Source organism: Alligator sinensis, unplaced genomic scaffold, assembly GCF_000455745.1.
Source record: "Alligator sinensis unplaced genomic scaffold, ASM45574v1 scaffold648_1, whole genome shotgun sequence".
Classification (NCBI taxonomy): Eukaryota; Metazoa; Chordata; order Crocodylia; family Alligatoridae; genus Alligator; species Alligator sinensis.
In genome coordinates this window covers 850,205-876,162 of record NW_005842353.1, presented here as the reverse complement: position 1 = coordinate 876,162, position 25,958 = coordinate 850,205, and the positions used below count along the sequence as shown (strand labels likewise).

General features: G+C 41.4%; 2 protein-coding genes and 1 long non-coding RNA gene across 8 annotated transcripts in view; 2 read left to right on the top strand and 1 right to left on the bottom strand.

The window, feature by feature from the left end:
• KAT2B (lysine acetyltransferase 2B) overlaps nucleotides 1-5,230 on the top strand; it is an 88,647-nt gene extending 83,417 nt beyond the window's left edge. The window contains 1 exon segment of the mRNA XM_025210506.1: nucleotides 3,346-5,230. Within this exon segment, the coding sequence (XP_025066291.1) occupies nucleotides 3,346-3,539 (194 nt within the window). The 3' untranslated portion in view covers nucleotides 3,540-5,230.
• Nucleotides 5,231-5,381: 151 nt separating this feature from the next.
• The window catches only part of SGO1 (shugoshin 1), a 23,631-nt gene continuing 3,054 nt past the window's right edge, over nucleotides 5,382-25,958 (bottom strand). For 5 of the 6 annotated variants that reach the window (XM_025210501.1, XM_006029049.2, XM_025210503.1 and 2 more), the window contains 7 exons: nucleotides 25,731-25,835; nucleotides 24,214-24,278; nucleotides 23,202-23,347; nucleotides 19,503-20,369; nucleotides 13,030-13,161; nucleotides 9,797-9,986; nucleotides 5,382-9,560 (listed from right to left, as the gene is read on the bottom strand). In XM_025210501.1, the coding sequence (XP_025066286.1) occupies nucleotides 9,419-9,560; nucleotides 9,797-9,986; nucleotides 13,030-13,161; nucleotides 19,503-20,369; nucleotides 23,202-23,347; nucleotides 24,214-24,278; nucleotides 25,731-25,835 (1,647 nt within the window). In that variant the 3' untranslated portion in view covers nucleotides 5,382-9,418. The remainder of the gene's footprint in view (nucleotides 9,561-9,796; nucleotides 9,987-13,029; nucleotides 13,162-19,502; nucleotides 20,370-23,201; nucleotides 23,348-24,213; nucleotides 24,279-25,730; nucleotides 25,836-25,958) is intronic. The other variant, XM_025210505.1, reaches the window with a different exon arrangement.
• LOC112551154 overlaps nucleotides 17,924-25,958 on the top strand; it is a 10,195-nt gene continuing 2,160 nt past the window's right edge. Inside the window, exons 1-2 of the long non-coding RNA XR_003095346.1 lie at nucleotides 17,924-18,120; nucleotides 22,081-22,314. This is a non-coding gene — a long non-coding RNA (uncharacterized LOC112551154). The remainder of the gene's footprint in view (nucleotides 18,121-22,080; nucleotides 22,315-25,958) is intronic.

Genomic DNA, 25,958 nt, shown 5'->3' with positions numbered 1-25,958 from the left:
CATCCTGCACATGGCTCAGTCTGCCCCAGCCCCACTCCCTCTCCCACCACTGAGGCTTCGAGTAAACCCTCCCCACTCCTCTTCTCTCGTAACACGCTTACCACCCGAACCCAGCTGCACGCATGCAGGTGGCATTTATCAGCCACATTAGGTCTGCGTACCCCCTATGACCTTTTTAAGTACCCCTGGTTGACAACCACTACTGTAGTGATTCAATATTTCACACATATCTAAGATTCCCAGGATGCTTATGCGAACTTAACGGACTTAATTTTTCTTCCTTTCTGAAAGAATTTCATGTTACTTGTAACTTCTTGTAGAGCTGTTCTCCCTTCTGGAGGTCACATCTTTATTGCAAATTAATGACAAAGATGAATTGTTTCCATCCATACTATCTGTTTCTACTAGTTCCATCCCTCTAGTTGAGTTGAGAGATGTTTTCCTGTTTCCAGCATCTCCATTGCCATCATGGTCCTTAGCAATATGTAAGACTTGCTTTTGTAAATATTAGATATTTTTTTCAAGTTACTTTGAACTTTCTAGACCCCAGCTCTAGCACTGCTGTGAAGTAGTTGTGAACTGGAAAAGGGTTCTGGGTGTGGGCATCTCAATGCACACAGCAAACATCTTGACTTCAGACTTCTTGTGTCCAGTACTAGCACATTTATTATCATTGCATCTGAAAAAGTAGGCTGTTGCTTACAAAAGCTTTTGTGTCTCTTTGAATGATTTAGTCTGTGAGGTACCATCCTGCCCTATCTTCTGCCTCGCATGTACAACAGGAGAATGGGTGTAGTGAAGGACTGGTTTGCAGTAGAACTGTAGACCATAGGGACTTTTGCCTTCTGCAGTGTGGGTCATGGGTCTCGTCTTAAGATATGCAGACCATATTTGTGGTACTGTACCACAATGTGGACAAGTACAGTTGAAGGATCATCCATGGGGATGCCAACTAACTAATCCAGAGGGTCCGTTAATCCTCTATAACCCACAGGTAGTCAGGTCTGGAGCATTAAAGTAACTTAATTTCCCTGAGCATTGATCTACTGCCCAACCCCACTCAGAGTTGGAAAGAGTAGCTACACACTACAACACAGGTAAGTTGAGCAATATAAACTGTATTACACAACAAAACCCGTGCAACAACTACTCAACGCAATAGTCCCATAACACCCAAACCACAACACAATAAAATACACCCGATGGGACAATAACCGGACGCACATCCCAAACCCAATGTCCCTGGTCACAGAGCCAATCAACTACACATTACAATGAGCTTTGGTCACTACAGTTAACTGCTGTGCAACTTTACAGACACCCCAGAAGCCACAGGTGGCAGCAAGAACACCCTGGGCCTAGTCAGCAGGAGAAACCCTCTGACAGTCCCTGAGGATTTCTAGCTTTTCCCCGCTTAGGTACTCAGCACCTCAGATAGGAAAAGGGTGATACTTTACCCAACTGCAACTTCCCAATGACCAGGTCACAGCAAGGAACCTGCACTTGATGAACTCCTAGTCCCCGAGAGCCCGGAGTCAGAACTGTCCAGTCAGAGTGAGAGCGAGTCCGAGCCCGAGCCCCTGCTGGCTGCTTCGGACAGGATTTATAGCCTTCTAATCATGCCACCTGTCACTCACCCAATGGTCCAATCATCGCCTTTTTCACAATACCCAATCAAATTCAAACCTGGGCAGTACTTAAAAGGACCAATCAATTCAAACGACTTCAATTCAATACAAGCAACATTATCATAACTGCCTGATTAATAGATCAACATTGATAAACAGTTGCATTACCATTATACACTGTGCATGCCCAGACTACCTTAAAAGTAGGTCAGGACTTCATCAAGGTTGAGAGTTCAAACCCTCTAGAAACTTCTCACCTCTAGTCATATGGCACAGGCGTGGACTTTCACTGTTCTACACAGTAGCAGTGTTCTTGGCACTTCTGGTTTTGTGCATTGGAAGTGGTGATTTCTGGGATTCCTTGGGCAAAAGACTGCCTGTAAACACAGGGGACTTGACAGGAGGCCCCTTGCGATCCTCTTTCAAAGGTAGCCAGTAAAACAAACTGAATTAACTTACAGAAAACTGTATCTTTCCCCAAACAACCCTGCATATTTGCTTTGATTTATCTATTAACTAAATTATAAACTTGTGAAAGTAGTTAAAAATGTATCACATAGATCCTGTACTTATTATTGCTTATCATAAACAAAGATACCTATCCTTTGTTGCATTAACTTAAATGGACTATGATATTTGTTATTTTGATATTTTTGTGATACATATTTTAGGGTATTATCCTGGCCAGTGTTGAATTCCCTTCACTTCTGATACCAATAACAGTTTAAGGACAGTCAGCAGCTTTACAGCAGGAGCTAGCAACCTTTTAGGAGTAGTGGACTAAATTTAACAGAGCCAGGTCCAAATGTGGACCACCACTTCTGACCCAGCAGTTGCTGTACGCTGGCCTGGTACCAACATCCTTGGCTGCAGATTTGCTTTAGATGTCCTGGCTTCACAGGCCAGGTAGAGTTGCTTGGTGGGCTGGGTCCAGTCTGTGGGCCATAGGTTGTTAACCCCTGCCTTAGAGGATAAAGACAACCAGAATATCAGACAAATATTCACATTTTAGCCCTTGGCAGATAAGGTTGTTCAGGTAAGTCTGATATGTTTTATTAGACCAACTCAAATAGTTGGAAAAATTCTTCTTAGTGAGCTTTTGGGTTTAAATACCATTCATTAGGCTGTGGAGGCATCTGCAGTTGGTGTGTGCTCTTCCTGGATGGAATGAATGAAAAGGCCAGAGGCTGGTATACATGCAAGAAAGCTAGTGAAGATGTAAATTGAGGAGTCAGTGGGTGAGAGACAGGCTAGGGTGGGAGGGGGATGAATGTAACAGGTAAATAGTGGAGAGGTACCTGGGGAGTCACTTGTCAGGCAGGTTATAATGCGTCATAAAGCCAATATTTATATTTAGTCCATGATTTTTTGTATCCAGGAGTTTGATGAAGTGAAGTTCATAGGCTTGTCTGTGAAAAGTGTTTTGTAAATTCCCTTTGAGCCTTAAAATTGAGGCAAAAGTTAGGTGTTGCATATATTCACGGTCATGGAAAAAGATACTCATGTGATTAAAACCCCTATCCCACTCTATTGAAAGCAACTGTCTTGCTGTGGGATCAATGGGAAGAGGATCAGTACCTAAGTAAACAAAAGTAATTAAGGATTTGTAACCTAAAGAAAGAAATTGACAGCAACTATAGTGCATCTTAACTACTGCATGCATTCTTAACATTTCAGGAATCAAGGATTGCTAATCTTTTTTTCCCCACCCATACAGATCTAAAAACCATGAGCGAGCGACTCAAGAATAGGTACTACGTGACTAAGAAATTATTCATGGCAGACTTACAGCGGGTCTTTACAAACTGCAGAGAGTATAATCCTCCTGAGAGTGAATACTACAAATGTGCCAATATACTGGAGAAATTCTTCTACACAAAAATTAAAGAAGCTGGATTAATTGACAAATGACAATTTTGTCTTTCTTACAGCCAGTGTGCCTACTTATGGGCAGATGTACTACTCCATTTCCAGTAGAAACAGAACTTTTAATATATACTAAGAAAACTGTGTGTTATAATTAGCACTTTTAAAACCCTTTTAGTTTTGCAAACATGTATTATATTAAAATAATAGAAAATGTTTATTTTATTAAAATAATGCTTTATAATATATTTAACATTACTGTTAAACTTCTTTTGCATGTCCAGTTGCAGTATGTTCAATAATAGGTTTTTATTGGATATATCCTCAAAACTTTTGGTGGCAAATTGCACATGTTTGGGGATTTGGATAGAAAATTCCTGGACCATGAATGTTTTATCTTCTCTAATGCAGTATCTATTTGCAAAATAGTTTTTATTTTTTCCAGTAAAATATAACATTAAGAAAAAAATTGCAATTTAATTCAGAGGCTGAAATGTTGTGTCTAAATGTTTCATTGTAGAGTCTTATAAATATTTTTAAATGAGGCACTCAGCAGTTAAGGTGTGGTGAGAGAAGAGCAATTAGCTCTATGAAAGGAACTGCTTTGAATTAGAAGGAAATCCTAGATAGATACAAACTTTTCTATGGATTTTGTTTTTGACAAGTATTTTAACTGCAAATAATTTGTGAGTTCATAACCACTATTTAAAAAAATAATCTCTGACTAGATATGGAATGTTGTATTGACTTATGCAGGACATAAGTTCCCAGAAATTACTTAAACTGTGGTAGGTATATACTATCCTTGCCTTTATTTACTCTAACAGGGCTACTTTTTTATGTATTTCAATTAATCACCCCATTTTCTGTTCCACATACAGAAGAATTTGTTAGATTTCCCAAGATAGATGATGCAGATTTTAGCTTACTGTGCATACAGAATGTCACCCTCTTACAGTCTCCAGCTTATCATGTATGCCTCTGAGGTTAACTGGATTTTCTATCAAGCCCAACTGTAAATAATTTTATTAACTGTGATATTTAGATCCAGGGGCATATTTAAAGTTATACAGCTCATATTAGTATATCGCTAAGTATCAAATTAAGAACTTCTGTACATTACCACTTACACTACTTATAGGAAGTACTTACCTTCCTACTAATAGAGACTAAATTCAGGCCAAAAATAAATGATCACTTGACATTACTTTTCCAACTGAAATTTATAAAGAATAGAGTTTAACTTACATTTCTAGATGTTTTATATTACAGACGTTACACTGGTAAAGTTCAGCAGTTATCAGATTGAAAATACTGCATTGTGACGAAGAACATGTACTAGCAAAATCCCTGGGCAATGTTAAATCACAGTTCTATTCAGCAAGTAGTTATCAGAACTAGTTAAAGCACTTGTGGTACAAAAGGTATTCAAAACTGTTAATATTAGAATTGCCTCCATGCTTAATATAAGAAATCAGTCTAAATTACATTTAGATTTGTAACTAAGGTACAATGGTAATATTGTATTATAGCATCCAGTACCAGCTAAAAACTCTTTTGTAAACTGGGCCTACGGATGCACCTGTTAAGCTTGGTATCCTGTGAAAGTTTATTTTCTGGGTAGATTTTCTTATTGTCCCTATATCAGATTGTCTCTTCTGTAATTGAAAACATTTGTTTTCTAATTTTAAAAATTAATATTTTCATAGATACTGTGCAATAAAGCTACAGTAGGATGTGTGGTTTTGAAAATGCTTTAATAGCTAATGAATTTTACATTTGTAAAATTAATATATTGTACTGGTAACAGAGTAGTTTTAAATAATATATAAAAGCCTAATTATTTTGGTCTCTTATTTCAATGGCTCCGAAAGGATTTCCTAGTTTTTGCATTTAAAAATATGATCTGAAACAGCTTATAATTTCATATTTTGAACAGAGACTCATTTATCTACCAGTTGCATTTTAAGTGCCTGCTTTAAAGTTTGGTCTGTAGGCTGATACTCAGCACTCAAAGAATTATTTGGGAGTTTTAATGGTCTGCAGAAATGGGTGCTTCTACATGTTGCTTCAGTAACCTGAAAAGAAAATACAGTTATTGCTTCACGCTAGTTAAGGTGAAACACTAGTGTAGTGTCTTTGAATAAATCTTTTAGATTTAGTTGTTCAGTAGAGCTGAGCAAGTTTGGATTATATTTCTCCTTCAGATGTGTGCGTTTCTATGGTTCCCATTTCTTGCCTCTGATAACCCACTGCTGTTTGTACTGTATGCTGTTAACTATGCACTTCTATTCAGTTTGGTACAATTTTGGATGTTAATTCTCTTGAAAGGAACAATGAAATTCGAGAAAAACATCTTATCATACTTGGAGTAAGAACTAACTTGTCTTGCCCCACTTGACATTTGGTCTGGGAGTATGCCTTGCTAGTTGCTCTCAGTCTCTTGTTGGCATATTAGCCAGAGTGCAGGAAGAAAAGGCTTTGGACAAATTTCTGGGTTTACTATGGTAAATGTGGGAAAACAAGAATGTAAAGACTTTTGCCCCTCTTACTTAACAGAAAGCTACTCAATCCTCTGAGATGCCCCTTATACACTGATGTTAATTGGTTTTGATAGGCAGGACAACCAAAACCTGGATGCTTAGTTACTAATACAATTATAGTACATCCCCTTCAAATCTGGTTGTAATTAAGGTATATTTATTGTAAGTAAATTCCACTTTCCTTGCCTTCAGGAGTTTTACTTTATTCCCACCATACTATGGAAAAGCCTAATACTAGATCTGTTTAGAACTGGGCTTCTACAGCAGTGGATATTTACAAAATGTAATCCAACATTCAGAAAATACCACAAAAGTAATATCTGCTTAAGTTTCTTCCAAGAAGGGCTTTGACATTTACCAAGGACAAGGGTACCAAAACAAGGCCCACAGGCTGAATCTGCCCCACTGGACTACCAGCAGGCTGTGGCCAGGGACACGACCTGTTGCACTGTCTAGGGACCCAGGGTACATGGTGCTCATTGGCAGGAGTGCGAGGGCTGATACAGCTCCAGTCACCCTCCAGCTACTTTGCCTGTTGCCCTGCAGCAGCCATACCACCTGTGGTGGAGCCTGAACTGAAGCAACACAGAATATATGGAAGCAACAGATCCAGCTCTATCATAGGGCATGTGGCCAGGGCTGGAGCCTCTACTGCATGTCCCAGGATGGAGCTGGTGTTGCTGATGCCATTGCCACATGCTCCAACTCATAACTGGAGCTGCTGCTGCTGCTTCCTCATGCCCTGTCTGTATGTAACCGAGATCCAGCTCTGGTCCCAGGGCACAAGGTGAATTTGACACCCTGACCTGGGAAATCTGCATGAAAAGTTAACATACTGTGTTTTTTTTAAATCTGTGCTTAGAGTTTTTATATATGTACTGTTAGCTATATCTGCCCAGGCAAGGCTTCGTAGAAGAAAGGTTTTTAATTTTGTATGCAAGTCCCTCATTCTAGTCTAGCATAAGCTGTAGTATATTACATCCTGGCTTTCACACATACCTTGCAAGGATTGCAACCTTGACCTGGTGGGAAGACTTGTATGCTACCAATTACCTCAACAACAATGTTGTTTGGAGTTTTGTACTTCTGATACCCATGGTGGCAAGGTCAAGAGCAAGGTTCCTGACTAATACAGATCCAGCCTAATTTAGACTACTGATCTAGAGGTTGAGAAAAGAATACTTCAGGATGGCTACAAAGGTGGGTGAAGACTGCAGCAGAACAGAAACCTTTGGTCATCTAGGCTTTCCTTGCCATCAGATTAAGATTTCCTTTCTGCAAAATATTATGCGATTGCTGATCTACAGTGGCATCCCCATGTTAAAAGATGAGTCACAGGTGTGTCTTCCTTCAAGAGCTAGTCCTATGGCCATAGGTGAGTGGCAAGAGGCAGATGCTAGATGATTACCAGAAGTGGACCTACATAGGTTGTATGATGGTCATCTTGTACTTGGAATTGGGAAAAGTGTGCAATTCAGCAGCTATAATCATGACTGAGCAGGCCTATTTAGGATAGGCTCTGTTCACCCGCTATGGGGAAGAGGCTAGAAAAAAGATGCCCTGAGCATGTTCATTTTACCTGACTAGAAAAACTTTTGTCTAGTGGGATGGATCACTCTGTGATCTGATAACTTGCATGATTTGATATTACCGTGCTTAATAAGATCAGATGTGCAGGACAGGGGTCAGTTCATGGACCATGGTGGTGGCTATGCCTCTTTTTCTGGGGGAAAAAAAAAAAAAAAAGCCAAAAAAACCCATGTCCAGAGTGTTGGTTTTGCTACCAAGACCAGGATAGTTACTCAAATGCCAGAACATCCAGTTGGCCTCAATAAGCATCTGACCCTGTGTGTTCAACAGAATAAGAGACCACATGAAATAGTCATCAGTGCATGTGACCTAACCCTTGATGCAGGTGATAAAAGGGTTCTGGTCTAAACTTGACCAAGTCCTGTCATCCCATCTGTTCCCAAAGAAGATAAGTCTTTTGTGATTTCAGCACTAAAGAGTTGGGGGGGGAAGGTGGCAGACTGATGGACTCTGAACTACAAAAAGAAATGTTTGGAAAGGAATGGGTAGGCATAATCAATTCAAATGGAATTCTTCTGAGTAAATGTTCAGAACAAGATCTCATCAAACTCCTTATTCCACCAAAGCAACAAAATCAAAGTTTAAAACACTGGCACCTGATTGAGTACATGAGCCTGGGACAGTTGCAACGTCCATACCACCATAGCTACGGGTTATGAAGACAACTGCTAGACAGATTATCATTTGATACATTCAGTTATGTCCACTTGTGTCACCCCAAAGGGGGGTTCTACAAATTTGAAAACAGCTAAAAATAGGTCTGTAGCACTGCAAAATGAGAGACTGGAAACAGGTAGCAAGCAGCAAAAAGAAAAAGTCACTGGAAAAAGGTTAGCTTGATTAGTGGAATATCAAGACCACTAAAAAGGAGAGAACTCATTAACACCTGATGTGTATAGCAATAAGCCATTAAGTCATTCAGACAGCTGCCTGAATACTAAGTGCCCAGCAGTTGCTTTTAAACATTGTATAGGGTAGGAAACAAAGTGGGGTGTTTCTGTTTGGACAGAAAGTAAGCTTCTGCTAAAACAGGCACCCCAATTTTGGAAAGCTAATTTTGGGGGGCTTGGTATACAAGTAAATCAGCATTTTGGCTTGGAATGTAAAGATTTGCATCATCTCCTGGCATTATCTTTTGTAAATGCTATTTACAGTGCACCATTTGGAATCAGAGAAAAAAAAGCTTCCACGTAAAATACACATTCTTTACAGTTCTGAAATTTTTGCCATTTTTCAAAAACTGGCTAATTTCAATAAAAGTAAAATTTCTGTGAGACACTTTGCAACATCCAAGATGTTTATTATAAGCTTCAACATTAAAATTACAGCAGTTTAAGTAATAGAAAAGAAATATCTACAGTCAACACTTAATAAATGTTTGATCAAATCATTTTTATCATCATTTATCTATATCAATTAAGGTGTTATGGCAAGCAGGGACTGACAAATCTAGTATTCAAAAGTCCTAATTCACACGCGGCTGCTCATCTAACCAAACACACAAGGTTGGTTACTACGTAGATTAAAAAAACCCCAACATGATCTTAGGGATAAAAATGTATCCTTTTGACCCATACTGAAATTCCTGTACAACCTAAAATTAAAGAATATGCTAGAGGAATGTACTTTTCTGTAGAAACACACATGTATATTTCCCTCTCGGAGTTTGAAGGAGACATTTCAAGACCATATAAGAGTAAAAGGTGCTTTTACAAGCATCAAGTTTATATAGCAAATTTATTCCTCAGACTTTCGCTCTCAAAATTGAACAGCAAGGTGTCCAAGGATTTCTCAGTGACAACCAACAAACACCTCGTTGTATTTGGACAGAGATTTTTTTTTAGTAGAACTTTTTCCGTCAGATTTTTTCTGCTTGAAAATAGGTGAATTCAGAAAACAAGCGTCTGTAAATGGATCTCCTCTTCTGAGTTTCCTGTCAAAAAAATTTAGCAAAATTAAAATTTTGAAAAGTGTTAGATGCAAAAACGTTAGTGTAGTTCACAGCTTGGAAGTCAGATTTTGCAATTCTTATTAGTAATACAAAATTTGCAAATCCCAAGCCTCCAAATTATTTAAAATGTTTTCCCCACAAAATCCAAGTCCACTAACAAGCCCAACCTGTAAATGAGCCCTCTCAACAGCTTATATAATGGCAAATAATATACTAACCCAGAAATACTTGGTTCCTTATAGTTCACACTGACAGTACATCTGCGTTTGCAGTTGGGAGCTCCTGTTCTTTCTTCAATATTAAGGACTGGCTGAGACATGCTATTTTTTTTGTCATGAAATGAAGAGATGTTGGTAACATCAGAGAGAGAAAGGCGAGCACCCTCAGATGACTGAGCAGGTACCACAGCTGAAAAATGTAATGGATATTTATCATTAGTATTGCATTGTTCTACCACTATTATTCATTTAAATTCACTTGCATGTAATATTTCCTAAACTGAGGATTGAAAGGTTTCTCCATCAAGAGAAAGATCTCTGGTCCTCAATACTGATATGAGCTCTAGTAGTTGGTTTAAAACGCAAAACAAAATAAAAACTCCCACACATTATGAGTTAAGTTGTTTAACCTTCTTATTTCAGCCAGTAATTTCTGCAGAAAGCCCACAACTTCTGCTAAAGACATCATTTTTAGAAATCTAGCTAGACTTTATTTAGAAGACCCTTAAGTGATATAGAATCTGCTCTTTTCCTACATGTAAAATGTTTTAAAAGTTACTCCTTTAAAAATTTGCCCTTTATTTTTAGTTTCAATTTGTCTAACCTCATCTTCCAACCATTTAATCTCATGTTTTTCTGCACTAGATTAAAAAAGCTACTTAGCTAATAGTAGGCAGTAGACATTTAGTTTATTCATAATGTTCTCCAGTACAGCAGTTCCTGAACTCTGACACATTGTGCACCACCAATTTAAAACGATACCACCTTAAGTATACCAGCAAATTTTTATCATATAAAGTAATTATAATAAATCTGTTAATGTGTACCACTGTCAGGTTGTCTGTGTACCACTGGTGGTACCCATACCACAGATTGGGAACCGCTGCTCTAAGACTAATAGACTTCTTAAGTCTCACCATAAGACATTCCCCGGGCTTCTAGTCTTTTTTTGTAGCTCTTTACTCGTTTAATCATCATCATCGGAAGCATAGACACAGCAACCCAGTAATGGCTTCAACACCAATGCAGAGGCAATACTCCCTCACTTCAACTTGATATTCCAGTGTCTGTACATCTAAAGATCACATTAGTCTTCTTTTACCTACCATCTTGTACTGAAAGCTCATGTTCCATTGTCTATCACATACAATCCTTGCATGCTTTGCAGTGTCATTCTAGGTCAGAGGCGGGCAATTATTTTGGGTGGAGGGCCGCTTACTGAGTTTTGGCAAGCCATTGAGGGCCGTGTGATAGGCAGCCAGGGGCAGATAAATATTAATTTTCTAAATTTTTTAGGGTCCCTGCAGGTTGGACAGAATAGCCTGGCGGGCTGCATGCAGCCCCTGGGCCACATTTTGCCCACCCCTGTTCTAGGTTATAACCCCCATCCTAAGTATGACCCACAGCCTTTTGTCCTTAGACAGGTGAGTTTGTTTTTGGATGCTGTGACTAATGCTACGAAATATTCAAAGAATACTGTTGCATTTGTTACAGGTCTCTTTTTTGAGTTTGCTCCTGCCCCAGTGAGCCAGAAATACAATAAAGTAGAAGCAAGCTTTCTGCAGGAGTTAAAGCCAAAACGGTAATTAATGCAAATTCCCAAAACAATGCAAGTAGCAAACTGTTCCAAATTTCATCCCTCTGACAGAAAGTGTAGGTTGAAACTGTACAAAACTAATAGCTCTGACCTGGGCTATGGTCCCTTATGCTGCTTTTGAAAAAAAGATAGAAGGTTATAACAGAGATAGAGGCCCTGTAGAGAACCTGCAATGCTTCCGAACTGCTGAGGCCTCCAGGAGAAGGATACATCCTGTTAGCTAAATGTGGGTATAACCTTATTCTGTTTTAAAACATTTTATTAAGAATAGACAGCCTTCTTGAGAAGTACCGCTTTATGAGCTGGATGGTCACTGAATAATTAAGTGAGAAGAGCTGCAAGTGCTAAAATGAAGTGAAATCTGTCAGTAAGGTCACAGTGAACTGCAGGAGTCTACAGTTTAAAATCCCCACCCCCTTCCCCCACTCTAGAGGACAGCTCGTAAAATTCTGCACTGACAAAAGGTGACAGCTAGAGAACTGAGCTCTGAGGAGGCCCCAAGGGGGTCAGAGACCCAGTTAATTTGAGAACTGCATTAAGTATATTAAAACAGGTTCACAAGTTCAATCTGCCAAGGAATCTGGATCAGTTGTATAATCAATCTGTCCTTATCAGCATTTACCACTTAATCAATTTGCATCATCTGCAAAATTTTAACAGCAATGTTTCTCTTACTAATCACTGTTGAGCTTTGAGCCAATAACTGATCCCCAAGGGATCTATTAGACATTCCAAAGATCAAATCCCCCACTTAGAACTATTTTGAGATTTAACAGTTAGCTCCTTTTAATTCTCTAAATATGGGCATCTTATGTAGGGCTCACATTATTCAGAATGTCAAGAAGAATTAAGTCAAATATCTTATGTAAATCTTAAATCTCTTACAATAGATACTGTTATGCAGTAAATGTATACGCCCATAAAACCTAAGTTTTATAAAAAATAAGTCTTGTCACAATGTTCATTAGTATTAATTTATGAATAAATCCCATATTATCCCTACCACGACTTCCCTCAGGATTGATGTCAGGCGTATCAAGCTTACATCAACCTTTACTGTAAAGCCATCCAATTCATTCTTTTTAAAATGTAGCATATTTGCTTGTTTCCAGTCTTCTAGAAGCTCCCCAATATCTCAAAACTTACTAAAAATTAACACCAGTATTTTTAGAAGTTATTTGAAATCAGCAATATTCTGTTGAATCAGATCCTAAAGCATAATTTTTTTTTCCTGAAGTCAGGGTGGATGTTAACAATACTTTCCAAAAATGATTGTACTCTAGATATTCGATTTTATGTTGGTACAGCACCCAAACAAAATGGAATCCTGATCCTTGACTGGGTTCTTAAGTGCTATGATAATAGAAAATAATAAAAAAATTACCCTTTGCAATACTACAATACTTGTCTAGAAGAGGAATTCTCATCTCTTTATTCATATTATGTGGAGGTGAATGTGATTTTACTTGATCTGCTTTCACTAGTGTTAGACTCGTGGCTGATCTTCCTAGTTGTGGAATCATTAGCCACTGGGGTATTTGCTGTTTTGCTTAGCATGTGATAGCCAAGGGAAGGAAGGGGTAGCTACCTTGGCACCTGATCCCCCTTGTGGTCCACCCAGCTTGTAGGTCCTTACCTGGTGTCACCTCACCTCCAGGTGTCTTGCCTGCCACAACTTTGATGTTGCTCCTTTGGCTGCGGGGAGAAAGGGGTCTCTGGGGCTGGGCATGACCTGGTGGGTCCCAGTCAGCAGGGATCCTGGTTTTCTCTGTTTAAAAACAAACAAACAAACAAAACCAAAACAACAACAACAACAAAATCAGACCCTGTGATTAGAAATCCATGTTTTTCCTCAGTTAAAATAAAACACTACTAATATATATCTATAGATATATGTACAGGTATCAGCTGAACACAAAGTTTTATTAATATATTTAGTTTTAAAGCTATTTGGAAGCCTAACAGTGTGTCATTATAATAAAATAAATTCTAAATACTTGTATATTTTGACATTTAATTTTGATTGTTTTTTTTTATCATGGAAAATCAGAGCTCCCCTGCCCCCTTCATTCACCAGGATGTGGCTCCTGTTGTGGCTGTGCCACCCAATGTTTTGTGGCACTGAACAGCTCTGATGTGCTAGCACCCTGCCCCTGCTCCTCACTCCCAAGCAACAGCCCCCACACTCCTACTGGTGCCCCTCACTCCTGACCCACAGTCTCCAACACCCCCAGCATGTGTGGGGAATGGGGGCAGGAGGATGGGTGTGAACACAGGAGATGTGGGTCGGTCCCTAGTGTGAGCACAGGAGATGTGGGTGGGTACCTCCACAGCCCAGTAGGCGGGACCCAGAGTGGGAGGGAGCACTTCATTGCCATGGCCACCAATGTGAGGTGCAGCAGTGTGGAACTGTGCCCTCTACTGCTGCTGGGTGGGCTGGGGGCACTTCACCTTGGTAGTTATAGTGGTGCTGGGTCCTGCCTGCTGGGCTGCAAAGGCAGGTCCTGCCTGGAGCTAGTCCAGCCCAGCTGCAGCCCTGCACCCCACTGTGGGTACAGAAATCTGGGGGGGGGGGGGGGGCCACATGCCCCTCCCCCCTGCATTACCTGTGCCCTCCACCCCCCTCAATGCATCGCCTGCAATTCCCTCCTAGACATACCTGGAGGGAGCTTTCCACTGAACTGCTTGGCTGCCATGTGCATGTGCATGCATGCAACATTGCCTGTCCCCCGCTCCTCCCAGCCCCTTGCAGCTGGAACTCAGCCAGCCTGCAAAGAAAAAATCTGTGGTTTCCTGTGTTTTTCTCCTTAAAGGTGTTTTTCTCCTTAACTCAGCCAATCAGGTTAGCCCCATCCTGGGCCTTTGCTGTCTCTCTGGTACTTCCCCTTTCAGGGGGTGCTCATATAGGATTCTGAGCACTTTTCGGGGTTTCGGCTGTTACAGCTGCGGCTCCTTTGTCTCTGATCGTACCCTCCACCTCAGCCTTCAGGGATCAGCTTTGCCTTGAAAGCAGCCCCCCTCTCCTAGGGATCCACTTTCACTTTGCTACTCTCCACCCCTCTGGTGTGGGGCCAACTTCTGGTACCTATTGCAGGGAAGTGCACTCAGGCACCCCCTCCTTGTAGCCTCCTCCCTACAGCTATAATCTAGTCCTCCAATTACAAGTCCAAAATGGAATGGAAAAAAACATGAGTCAACTGCTTCATAAATAGTTTCCCCAGGGGTAGTGTTGCTCGCAGGCCCTACCTTTCATCACCTGCAGCTCTCTTGGGCAGCTTGCAAGGGCCTGTTTCCCTGCTGCAACTCGTCTCAGGCTCCTCTCCCTGTTGCAAGTTGGGACTGCTCCCCAGCCTGCTCAGAGACTGGCTTAAATCCCCCAGCTCAACCTCCTTTTGGTCACATGCTTGGCCCTTCTGCCCCTCTCTCCTAGGGCCAGGTGTAGCTAATGGCCTTTTAATCCCTGGTTCAGTCCCTGCACTGGCTGCCCTGTCTGACCCCTGCTTTCCTATCTATTCGTGTTTTCCTAGCAACAGGGAAAGGGGAAAATAAAACACACCTGCAAATTACCAACTCTCAGTTCTGTTTTATACAGTCCATTTGATAATATATATTTTTTTGCTTTCACAAGAAAGCCATATATGATCTGCTACATGTCTTACGTACAAAATGAGAACACATTTTTTTATGTGCAATCTAAACTGTAATGGGCTTATTTGACAGCCAGGAAATTGCCTAACATGACTGGGGACTTGTTACTTACTCCTGAAAGACCCATAACTGAATGTTTTTTTCCCCCCCTATTGGTTGTTGCAGCAGTTATAACAGCCTGGGAAGAGACCCTGCTGCATGGACAAAATGGTAAGTGGTTTGAAAATTAACTTCTGACAATGCTCTGAATAACAAAGTAACAAGCTTTAATGATATGCTAAGCTGGGCACACACAGATGGGGGACTTACCTCTTTAAGTAACAAGGTATTCAGTCTTAAATGATGTGCAAACTATTAAATCTGTTTGGGATCACAGGAAATCAGGGCTGAAAGAGACCTCATGGAGGTCAGCTAATCTAGGCCCTGTTCAAGGCAGCATCAACCCCTGACTAAACCATCCTAGCCAAGTGTCTGCCCAACCTGCTCTTGAAAGTTTCCAAGGACGGAGATTCCATACTTCTCTAGGCAACCTGTTCTAATGTTTGACCAAGAAAGTTTCCCCTAATCTCCAACCTAAAATTTCCCCTGCTGCAGTTTGAGGCCATTGCTCCCAGTCCTGTCCCTTCTAGCCATGGACAAAACCTAATCTCCATCCTCTCCATAATCGCCCTTCAGGTATTTGAAGACTTAACAAATCCCTCCCTCAGTTGCATCTTCTTCAGACTAAAATAACCCTGGTTTTTTCTGCATTTCTTCATAAGTCATGTTTCCCAAGTCTCTAATAATTTTTATTGCTCTCCCCTGGACTCCTTCTAATCAACCCACATTTTTTTTTTTTTTTTGAAGTGTGGAGTCCAAAGCCAGACACACTATTCCTGGTGAGGCCTCATCAGTGCCAAAGAGAACAGAAGAAAAAATTCCTTTGATTTGCAAATGTCATTGCTATTAATACAACCCAGTATGCTGTTGAATATATATATTTTACAAGAACACATTGTAACCCCCTGGTCCTTCTCTGCAGCACCGCAGCCTAGCCAGTCCTTCCCCATTCTATATTTGTGCAAGAAATTATTCTGTCCCAATTGTCCTAGATGAATTTCATCTGATTTATCTTAGACCATTTCTCAAGTTAGTCTCAAAATATGGCCTGCAGGCCAAATCTGTCCCGCTGAGGGATTTTGCCTGGCTTGTGGTGTGTCCATTGGTCCCGCCTAGCCTAGGTGTGGGAGGCAGCCCAGACTGTCATCTGCGGGGGGCACATGGCCCCCCTGGGTGCACAGTGGGGCTGGAACAGCAGCACTCTAGCCCATCTGTTCCGCACCCACTGCCAGGATTGAGATCCATACGAGAAGGATGTGGCCAGGTGGCTGGGATGAAGCCGCAGGCAGGTGGGTGGAGCTGAGGAGACTCCGGGATCTTGTGGCAGTGACAATGTGGGGCCAGGGCCAAGCTACAATTCTCTGCCCACAGGTCACTGCAAGAGGCACTGGTTCCACAGGCAGGAGTGTGCAAAGAGCGGATTGCAGCTCTGTCCTGGCCCTGTGCTGTGTCCACCCCAAGATCTCGGCTTCAAACTCAATTCTGTGTCCGCTTGGCCATGTGCCCTGCCCATGCAGCTCCCGGCTGGTCTCCATGAAGACCCCAGGATTGTGGGGTGGTAACAAGAGCCCCAGTTCCACAGGCAGCAGCTCTACCTTGGTCCCATGCTGTCACCACCCTGCAATCCCAAGATCTTTATTGAGACTGGCTGGGAGCCTTGTGGGCAGGGTGCTCAGCCAGATGGCGAGGGAGCTGTGCCTAGGGCCAGATCCGGGATCTTGGGGCAGTGACAGTGCAGGGCTGGGGCAAAGTCCCAATCCACTCCCTACAAGGACCCCTGTTGCAGGGCGGTGTGGGCAGTGGATCATGGCTCTGCCATAGCGTCGTGCCGTCACCGGCCTGCCCTGTGGTCCTGGCCTTGCCTGCCACCCCATGGCCCCATTCCACACAGGGAGTTTTGGTGACCTGTTGTAGGGGACAGGGTGCTGACCCAGCTCAGTAAAACTCCTTATGTTGCCCACGTGCCCAAATAATTGCCCACCCTTGAGTTAGATCAATGTTGATTCCCTAGTCACTTTTAAAAGAAGGAAACTTATTTTAAAGACCTTTATAAAAAGATTTGCAAAAGAGGAGAAATTAACTACAAATGCAAGCCTTAACAAATTGAGGCTGTTCAGTGTTTTGTCCCCTTCTGGAATATTGAGTTCAGCTACACTCAAAACCCCCGAAAACCAGGAATTATGGGAATTAAGGTGTATCAGATATACCTGCAACAATCTTAACTTTGCCCTCTTCTGAGTTCTCCCCAACACGCTAACCGCATACATACTACCATTCTTCTATTTGAGATTCTCTAGCACAGGAGTGAGCATAATGCAGTACGCCAGGCCATTCTATCCAGCCTGCGGGGCCCCTAAAAAAATTTAGAAAATTAATATTTATCTGCCCGTGGCTGCCTGTCATGTGGCCTTCGATAGCGTGCCAAAACTCAGTAAGCGGCCCTCTGCCCAAAATAATTGCCCACCCCTGCTCTAGTAGAACACCCTTGGAAGAGAGCTCATGTAGTAGACCACCTCTTCCTTGATATAAAAAAAGCCTCTAGTTTAGATCACATGTAGCAATCAGCATCTACCTCCATGTGGCCTAAAGTCGAACACTAAGACTGTGCCATACAAATTATCCCCGATTTGCTGAACAATACCACATTTTCTTCCTTGCCTGAACCATTCACTCCAAAACATTGCTTTCACTTAGTCCTCACTAGAGGTGGCATTCTGCTATTTTGTCTAAGCATCTAGGTTTGCATGACAAAAGGCTGTATATATACTAGAACTTTGGGGGCATTCTGTTACTTTTTTGCCTTAGTGGTCTAAATCTGGGCATCCAGACTTGACTACGTGTCTATCCCCTGATGACAGCAACCGTCCCACCCGGGGGAAACAGGACCCACAGAGGCAATCTCCTGAGGGGTAATAATGAAAACATCTGAAGTGGGAGCTCTGCCAAACTGCACAAGCCTAACATCCAGAAGAGGAGCAAGGTATAAAAAACAACATATTAAATAGCAGCCTCTAAAAAACTACCTGGGGGTCAGAGAAAAAGTGGCAAGCCCAGCCTCACTGTCAGGCTCCTCTTAAGGGGCATGGTAGGCAGGATAGCCAGTGCTGGGTAGGGGTTGTAAAGTCAGCCCACCAGGATCCCCAACTTCATAATGCAGGAACTTCTAGTCATCAACCAGTTCATGGGGGGCAGGGAAACCGTAAGGAGATGATTGAGTGTATTTTGTACAAGGTAGTACTGTGCTGAGATGCTGGCACTGCAAAGCAGTGATGTGGTACAAGACATGCTGTGCCTTTTTCCAAACTAGAAGTAGTGCTGCTGCATTAGTGCAGCACTGTGTCCATGCAAATAAGTTCTGTGCAGAGCTTAGATGCATCCCAAGAGATTTTCCTGAAATGCTGACGTTTAAGGAAGCTGTAGAAAATCCCTTGCTCTAATGATACTAAGTTTGGGTCACTAACCCTTTCTTCCATCCCAATTAAGCAAAAAAATCCAAGTTAAACATTTGGGTTTTAGAGTAGCTAGAAGAGCTGTTTTGAAATATCCAGCATTTCACAACTTTAACGACAGCAAAGCTACTGACCTATTGTAACAGATTACAGTCTTTCTATAATGGTATTTTTAGATGAGTGATTTTCTTTAGGCTGTTTAAGGACTTGATCTGGAACACAAAGAAGTTTCCTCAAGAAGCACTAGGAGTGCTCAACCTTTTTGGTCTTGGGTTGGTGGGATTGGGCCCTAGTCCCACCCTCTACAGCTGGGAATTGGATGCCAGGAACCTGGCCCCACTTCTTCAGGAGCTTGGCATCATCCCCTCCTGCACCCACATATTTGGGATCGGATCCTGAGAGCCTGGCAGTGCCCCCTCATATCTGTGCCTGCTGGGATTGGTCACCTAATCCAATGCAAAGGGCTGGTGCTTCTCATAGGTCTGATGCTCACATTGGGTCTGAAAATGTGGCAGTAGGGGAGTAGTACCACCCCTTCCCCACTGTCAAGTTTCCAAACTCGTGGGGAGCCCTGTGGGCTGGATAACATGGTGCTGTGGACCAGGTCTGGCCTGTGGGTCGGGGGGGTGAGCACCCCTGTACAACACCACAGTGCAATTTAAGACACTTATTTTTGAATTTATGCTTTTTTGGTTTCCTGATTTGCCTCATACCTGAACTCTCTTGAAATATATTAAATTTGTGAAGAATTTAATGGTATCATAGAAGTGCTGTATTTTAAGGGATTTTTTTTAAACAGAAAAAGTACACATTAAAACTACAATTTATCCTAAAGGAGGAATATGAACATTTACCAAAATGCACCTTGCATATTTCAATAACTTACAAAATGCTCTCTGAACAGTTTACTTACCAATAGATTTTTTTTTTCTAGTACTCTCAGTCTCTTCTTCAGAGGAATATTTCTGTTGATTCAAAACTAGAAGTCTCTTAGATTGTGCTCTTGTTGGGATTGGTATTGTATCATTGCTGTCTTCCAAATTCTTCTTGTATTTTGACTTACTTTGATAAGGCACAAAAGGGCTATCTTTTGAATCCACATCTGAGTCATTTAACTCACTGCTGTCTATTTCATCTTCAGATAGATCCTTTCTGTCCTTCACATCATTGTTCCTATTATTTACCTTATTTTGAAGGAAAGGTGTGATATGGACACTCTCCTCCAAAAGAAAATCATAAGCATCTCTTGAGTTAGCAGATGAATCCAGCTTTTCTTTTGAAGAATTTTGTTCACCCTGGTTTTGCTTCTTTTTTGATTTTGTTCTGGAATTTTGATTTTTAGTTCCTTCCAATTTTCCTCTCTCTTTCCTTGTTCGACAGTCTTTTCTGCTTTTAAGCTGAGTTTGTTTACGTTTCGGTTCTACAACTGAGCAGTTCATGTCAGTTAATTTATTTGCCTGATCCACCACTGTCTGCAAGTTTATCTTGTTTTTATTTAGTTGAGAAGGATTTGGTTCTATAGTTTCTATATTACCTTCTTCTAGACTTCCCTGAAGTCCAGTATCATCTTGCTTATAAAATTCTCTAGTCAAGTCAGGCATTTCTGAATGGTCAACGTTATGGATGCAGCGGTCATTCTGAGTTTTCAACTTTGAATAGCGATGCCTGGTGGACACATTTTTTGGTAACATATTACCAACTTCCATATTGTCTTTGGTGGAAGGAACATTGTCCAGCTTAGACTTTTCCAGTTTATCCAGATGAAAATCAGATGTTTGTCCTTAAGATTTAAGAAAAAAAATAAATATACAAACTGAATTTTTGATTTGGAGTTATTTAATTTATTGGCAGTTTGCCCATATGCTTAAGTTTCTGAATCTTAGAATTTTCTGAAGTCAGTTGACTCGCAGCATAAAAGCAACTACAAAAACAACCCTTATTAACAAAGTCTCCAGAAAGGAATTCCAAGCGAAGCTAGGACCCAGTTTTTTCAAGGTATAACTCTAATTTTATTCATGTGCTTAGAAGACAAAATATATTTTGCCCTTTGTGAAGGCTTTGGCATTAGTTAACGCCATTTTTTTTTAGTTCAGGTCTGAATGTTTTTTATTTTACAATCATGTTACAGAAAAAAAAATTGTGCGCCAACAACAAACATTAACCTGTACCTAAATAAGGTTATTCTTTCTAAATTGACCAGCAGGTATACAAAGTAGTTTCTATATGACATACTGCCTTCTAGTCCATAGTTTCTTAACCTGTGGTACATGTACCCCTGGGGGTATAAGAGAGACAGGCAGGGGGTATGTGGGTACCCCAACACTCTCTCTCTTGCCCTCTTTTCCTCTCAAAACTATGGCAAAAATTTGGTGTGCCACTGCATGGCACTTTAAATTGCCCAGTAATAATTTGGCATGCTATGCTTTGCACGGCACTGGGTTTAGCCCTCCTAGCTTTGGCCAACATCACCTCTAGCCCAGGTACATACTTGAGTTGTGCACCCCTGGTGTAAAAGGTAGCAACCCTACCCACACCAGATCAGACATCTGTCATATCACGGCCTTATATACACAGTCCTTCCAACATATGGCACACATTAGCCTGCAAATATAAAATCCCCTGGAAAATTGAGTTTTGGGGTACTTGTTAAAATCTTTAGAAGTTAGGGGGTACTTGCTACTTAAAAGGTTGAGAAACACTGTTCTAGTCCATCCTTTCCCCGCCTCACAATCTCTCTGGTAGCGTTTACAAATGTTTTCATTGGCTAGATTTATTCTTAATTTATTTTCTTTTTCTGCACAAACGTTTCATTATAGTTTTATTTTAGAGCATCCCTCCAGCTACATACTCTCCAGAAGCATAATGGTGGACATACAATTTCTTTAAAAATGCACTAACTTTGTAATCCTGTATTTCCAGGGGGTGCAACCCAGAGCTGCAGGGCAGTGGGGCTGCACAAGAAAGCTGGTTGCAGCTGCAATTGTGACCTCTGTGCCGCCCTGGCAATGTGTCCCCTGTGCACATGGCTGCAGCAGGGACAACAGCGCAGGGCAGTGTGCTTACAGCTGCAAGCAACTTTCCTGCAAGGCCCCACTCTGCCCTGCAGCGCCAAATCAAACCCGCTGGGCTGGAGGCCCCAGGGGAGGGCAGCAGGGCGGGAGCTCGAGCCTGCCCCACACATCTGGAGGGCACGGGTCCCCCCAACCTGCTGGGAGTGTGCGCAGTGGAGGGGAGTGGGCCCCACCTGAGCCCACAGCTGGGCGGTGGGGGTGCAGAGCCAGGCTCTGCTCGGCTGCAGCAGCCACTGCCACCTTCCAGGGGCAGGGAGTTGTGGACCTGGGTCCCTGGCCCCATAGCCCTGGCAGCTGGGGTCCTCCTCTGGCAGGGGGTTGTGGGTGGAAGGGTAAGGGGCCTTTCATTTTAATCAAGGATTTGGGGGGGTTTAAATCAGAGAATTTGTGATTTTTTTTTATTTTTTTTTTTAAATCAAGGAAAACCAGGATCCCTGGAGAGAAGAATAGACAGAAACTTTATAACTCCTGGGCAAGCATGTACAGGTTTCCCTCTGTGTGTGCAAATTCGCTCTTCTGTGATGACCCTTTTTATATACAAAATTTGTTATATGCGAGGTAAATTCACTCTGATGTGATCACTGTGGTGGAAGCCTGCAGTCAGCTGCTCTGAGGTGCATTGTGGGTGCACACCCCCCCACCTTCCCCAAGCAGGTAAGTCTGTGGGGGAGGGAGTGAAGGGACTTGGGGGTGGGGGGGGAAATAGTTCAAGGCCCCCGCAATGAGGGAGGAAGTGGGGCCCAGGTTAGGTGGTGGGACAATTAGAACCCAGGCAGCTCGTCCAGGGGTGCTGGGGGCTCCCCCTATCCCCGTGCCAACACCATACGTGAGGGGTGGCATGACGGTGGCACTGCTGTGAAGCCCCCGGCCCAGGGACAGCCCCACTCGGCTCCTCCACAGCACGGCCCAGTAGTCCTGTCAGTGCAGCACCCTGGGAGCTGGGAGCCACGAAGCCACCTGGCAGCAGTGCCTGCGGCCGCTGCTCAGGGCAGCTGGTGCCCGTGCTTCTGCAGCTGCCCCAGGAGCGGCGCAGGGGTCAATACAGTTGACATCTTGGAATGTATCCCTATTTGTTACATTTTAAAGTGGGTTCCCTTTATGCGAATTCGAGTCATGCACCATTTTCTAGGAATGCATGTACAACATAAAGGAAGGGAAACCAATACAGAAGGCCTCTCCCACAAGATTAAAAAGAAAAGCCTCTTGGATATTTGCTATAGTCCTACTGTCCTTCAGGAAGTTTAAGTGCTGATCAAACAACCTAAAAATTTATTATTTTAAAAGCTGCCGATGTACTACAAATGTGGACTGAATAGCATGCTAATTTAACAGCCTTTCCTCTTTTTAAAGGTCAGCATTTTACAAGATAAAAGCCAAAAAAGGAAAGCCAAAATCCAGAAAGAAAATGAAAGGGATGGTTTAAGGAACAGTGCTTAAAAGCTTTGACTATGTTATAAAAAAAAAAGGTTATTACATATTACTCTAGCTTCAAATGGGAAGGAAAATGCACACACATGTAGTTCATACTTAGATTTGGTTACCTGTGTCTGTAGCCATTTTTGTAAGGGCCTGCGACAAATATGGTACAAAATATGCATCATTTGTATCAGTATCATTCTCTGTTCCATTTCCAAGCATTTCACATTCTGTGCTAGTATCTGCAACAAGAACACGTTGTGGAAGTCTCCTAGGAACAAGATTTGAAAGTTAATTGTATGTCTTAGGACAATTAATTTTTATCTCTTTATTACAGCAATTTCCTTCCTTTACTTCCTTTTGTATTAATCCTTTACAAATTCTAGTTAAAGCACTTAAAATCTCATATGAGAACGATGCCAAGGCATGTTTGGTTTAATTTAATATTAAAATTCTGTATGTCCTTTCACTTGAAAGCCTTTTTTTTTTTCCCTGCCACTAGATTCTCACCTCCAACATTTATGTCTGTATAGGCATTCAACTTTTTAGCACTGCATAATATTAAAAAAAATAAAGCTAACATTAGCATTTTTTTAATCCTTGGAAAATGCCTCTACCAAAATTCCAGGAATTCAACCACTAATTTATTGCATATGAGAGTTTGACCATCACCTTCTAAAACAGGGCTGTCCAACCCTCCCCAAGCCAAATGATATTGAATATACTGTGGAAGCAATAATCTTCACTCTTCAACTGTTCTCTCTGTTGCACTGAACAGAACAACTCTTCCAGATACTTCAAGAGTAGTAATCCTTAACCTGATTTTTGAAGAAGGTGCAGACACTTCAGTTTATTAGGGAAGAGTTTTGCTTAGGGATTGCCCCATCAATCACTAAGCAAATGCCATATACCAGAAATGCAGTCACATTTTTTTATTGGCCAAACATACAAACAAGACTTCAGCAATCAAGATCTTTCCTCAAAATAAGCAGTAATAGCAACAAAAATGTACACTTTATCAGTCAGCATGGCTCATCCTTCACTATTATTAAGACAGCCTGAAAGGATGTTAAATCAGAATATTTCATATACTACAGCAAACTTTTCCAAGATTAATATAAACACAAAAATACTTACAGAGAATCTTCTTGTCTTAAAATACTGGAGTTATCTTCATGTGCCGAAGAACACATTCTCTTGTTCTGTGGGCAAAATAGATCTTGCTGTATGAAGTAGGAATGTATATCATACTACCAGTAAAGAGGGACACCTTTAAATCAGAGAACCAGAGGCATCAAATCCCTTGGCCCCCCAAATTGCATTTAGATAGCCGGGTGGCTCCTCACAGGCCAGATCTGGACCCACCACCTTCAGTGGTGAGACGAATGACAGCAATATTAGTTGTTATGAGCTTGCGAATAACAGGGATTATTAATACTCCTATTGCTTCCACCAATGGGGCTCCATACACAAGAAGTTAGCAATGGATCCTGCCCCAAATTCCGAGTTCCTCCAGGAGCCTTCCTGGGGCCAGATAATGTGGCTGGATCTTTGACAACCTTGCTTTAAGCCATTTGTCTGAAAATATTATATGCATTACAGTTAATATCACTCATTATTATGAGTGATAGAAATAAAAAGATTTGCTCTGTGCATTTAATAGCTACTTGTTGGTAGTCAGTTTAATGGTAGTCATTTGTCCCCTTTTTTAAATGAGTAAAATGTTAACATGAGCACCTACTTTTCTACAGGAATTCTTAAAAAAAGAAATAAAAAGAGAATATACAATTTTAGAAGGATGTAGCAGATACTGACACAACCTAAAGTCAATTTTGAAAAAAGTTACGTTGAGGTACTCTCACAATAGAATTTGCCTTTTGGTTATAAATATAGTAGCATAGTGCCATTCTTTTCAAATCCCCTTTGGTAAGGCTTCACAAAAAGTCATAAGCTTAGACATGTATGTTTTTAAGCAAAAAAGAATTAAATCTCAAATCAGGTTTTAGTAACCCAGCAGTTAAAAGAAAAGTTTATGACTTGTTGTAGGACCTTTACTGTTATCTAAAAGCTGGCAGAAAAAGTAACAAATCTGAGCCAAATATGGCACAGACGACTCTAAAACATGCATGTCCCTTCAGAAATTATTTTTATAAATGACAGAGTGGAGAGAGAGATGTGACATCTTCACAGCTAAATATTGTCAGTTTTCTGTCCCCTAAAATTTTACAAAAAAGTAGCCTCTATAGTTTACTAACATGTAAAAAATTTAGAGATTCTGGACTAAAGTATGCCTCTAATAACCCTAAGTAATTGCATTGCTTTATTTACTGTACTGCCAGCATCTCATTTTCCCTCCCTGATGGGAGGATTTCAGGTCTATAGTACTAAGTCATTTTGTTTCATGTATCACACTGATATACTTAGGCAAAAAGCTCTCCAGCTTAATTTTCTGAACAGTATCAAACATCCAGTTTGAGTTTAGAAAGAGTGGGATTTTTAGAAGTGCTGAAGTTGCTTAGGAGCAGAAGTTCTATTGAAAGTCAGTGGGACTTCTGCTCTTAGATCACTTTTGAAAAAAATCCTAAGGAAAAAAGCCCCTCACAATCCACAACAACATATTTAAATGTGAGGAAAAATACACAGAATGGACTTACTAGAGCCGTGAAACACAAATCCTGTGCTGGACGAAGAAGGTCAGCTGTGTCCAAGAGTTTCTGAGCAACTTCAGAAATAATCTTGCTCAAAGCTGACAGTTTAGTCTAATGAGAGAAAAAGAGCAAACAGTTTTATTACATTTGGCAAACTACATAATAGTCCCTCTATTAGGATTAAATTTTTTAAGTATATCCTTTATATTAAATTATAGCAAAGTTACACCAAAA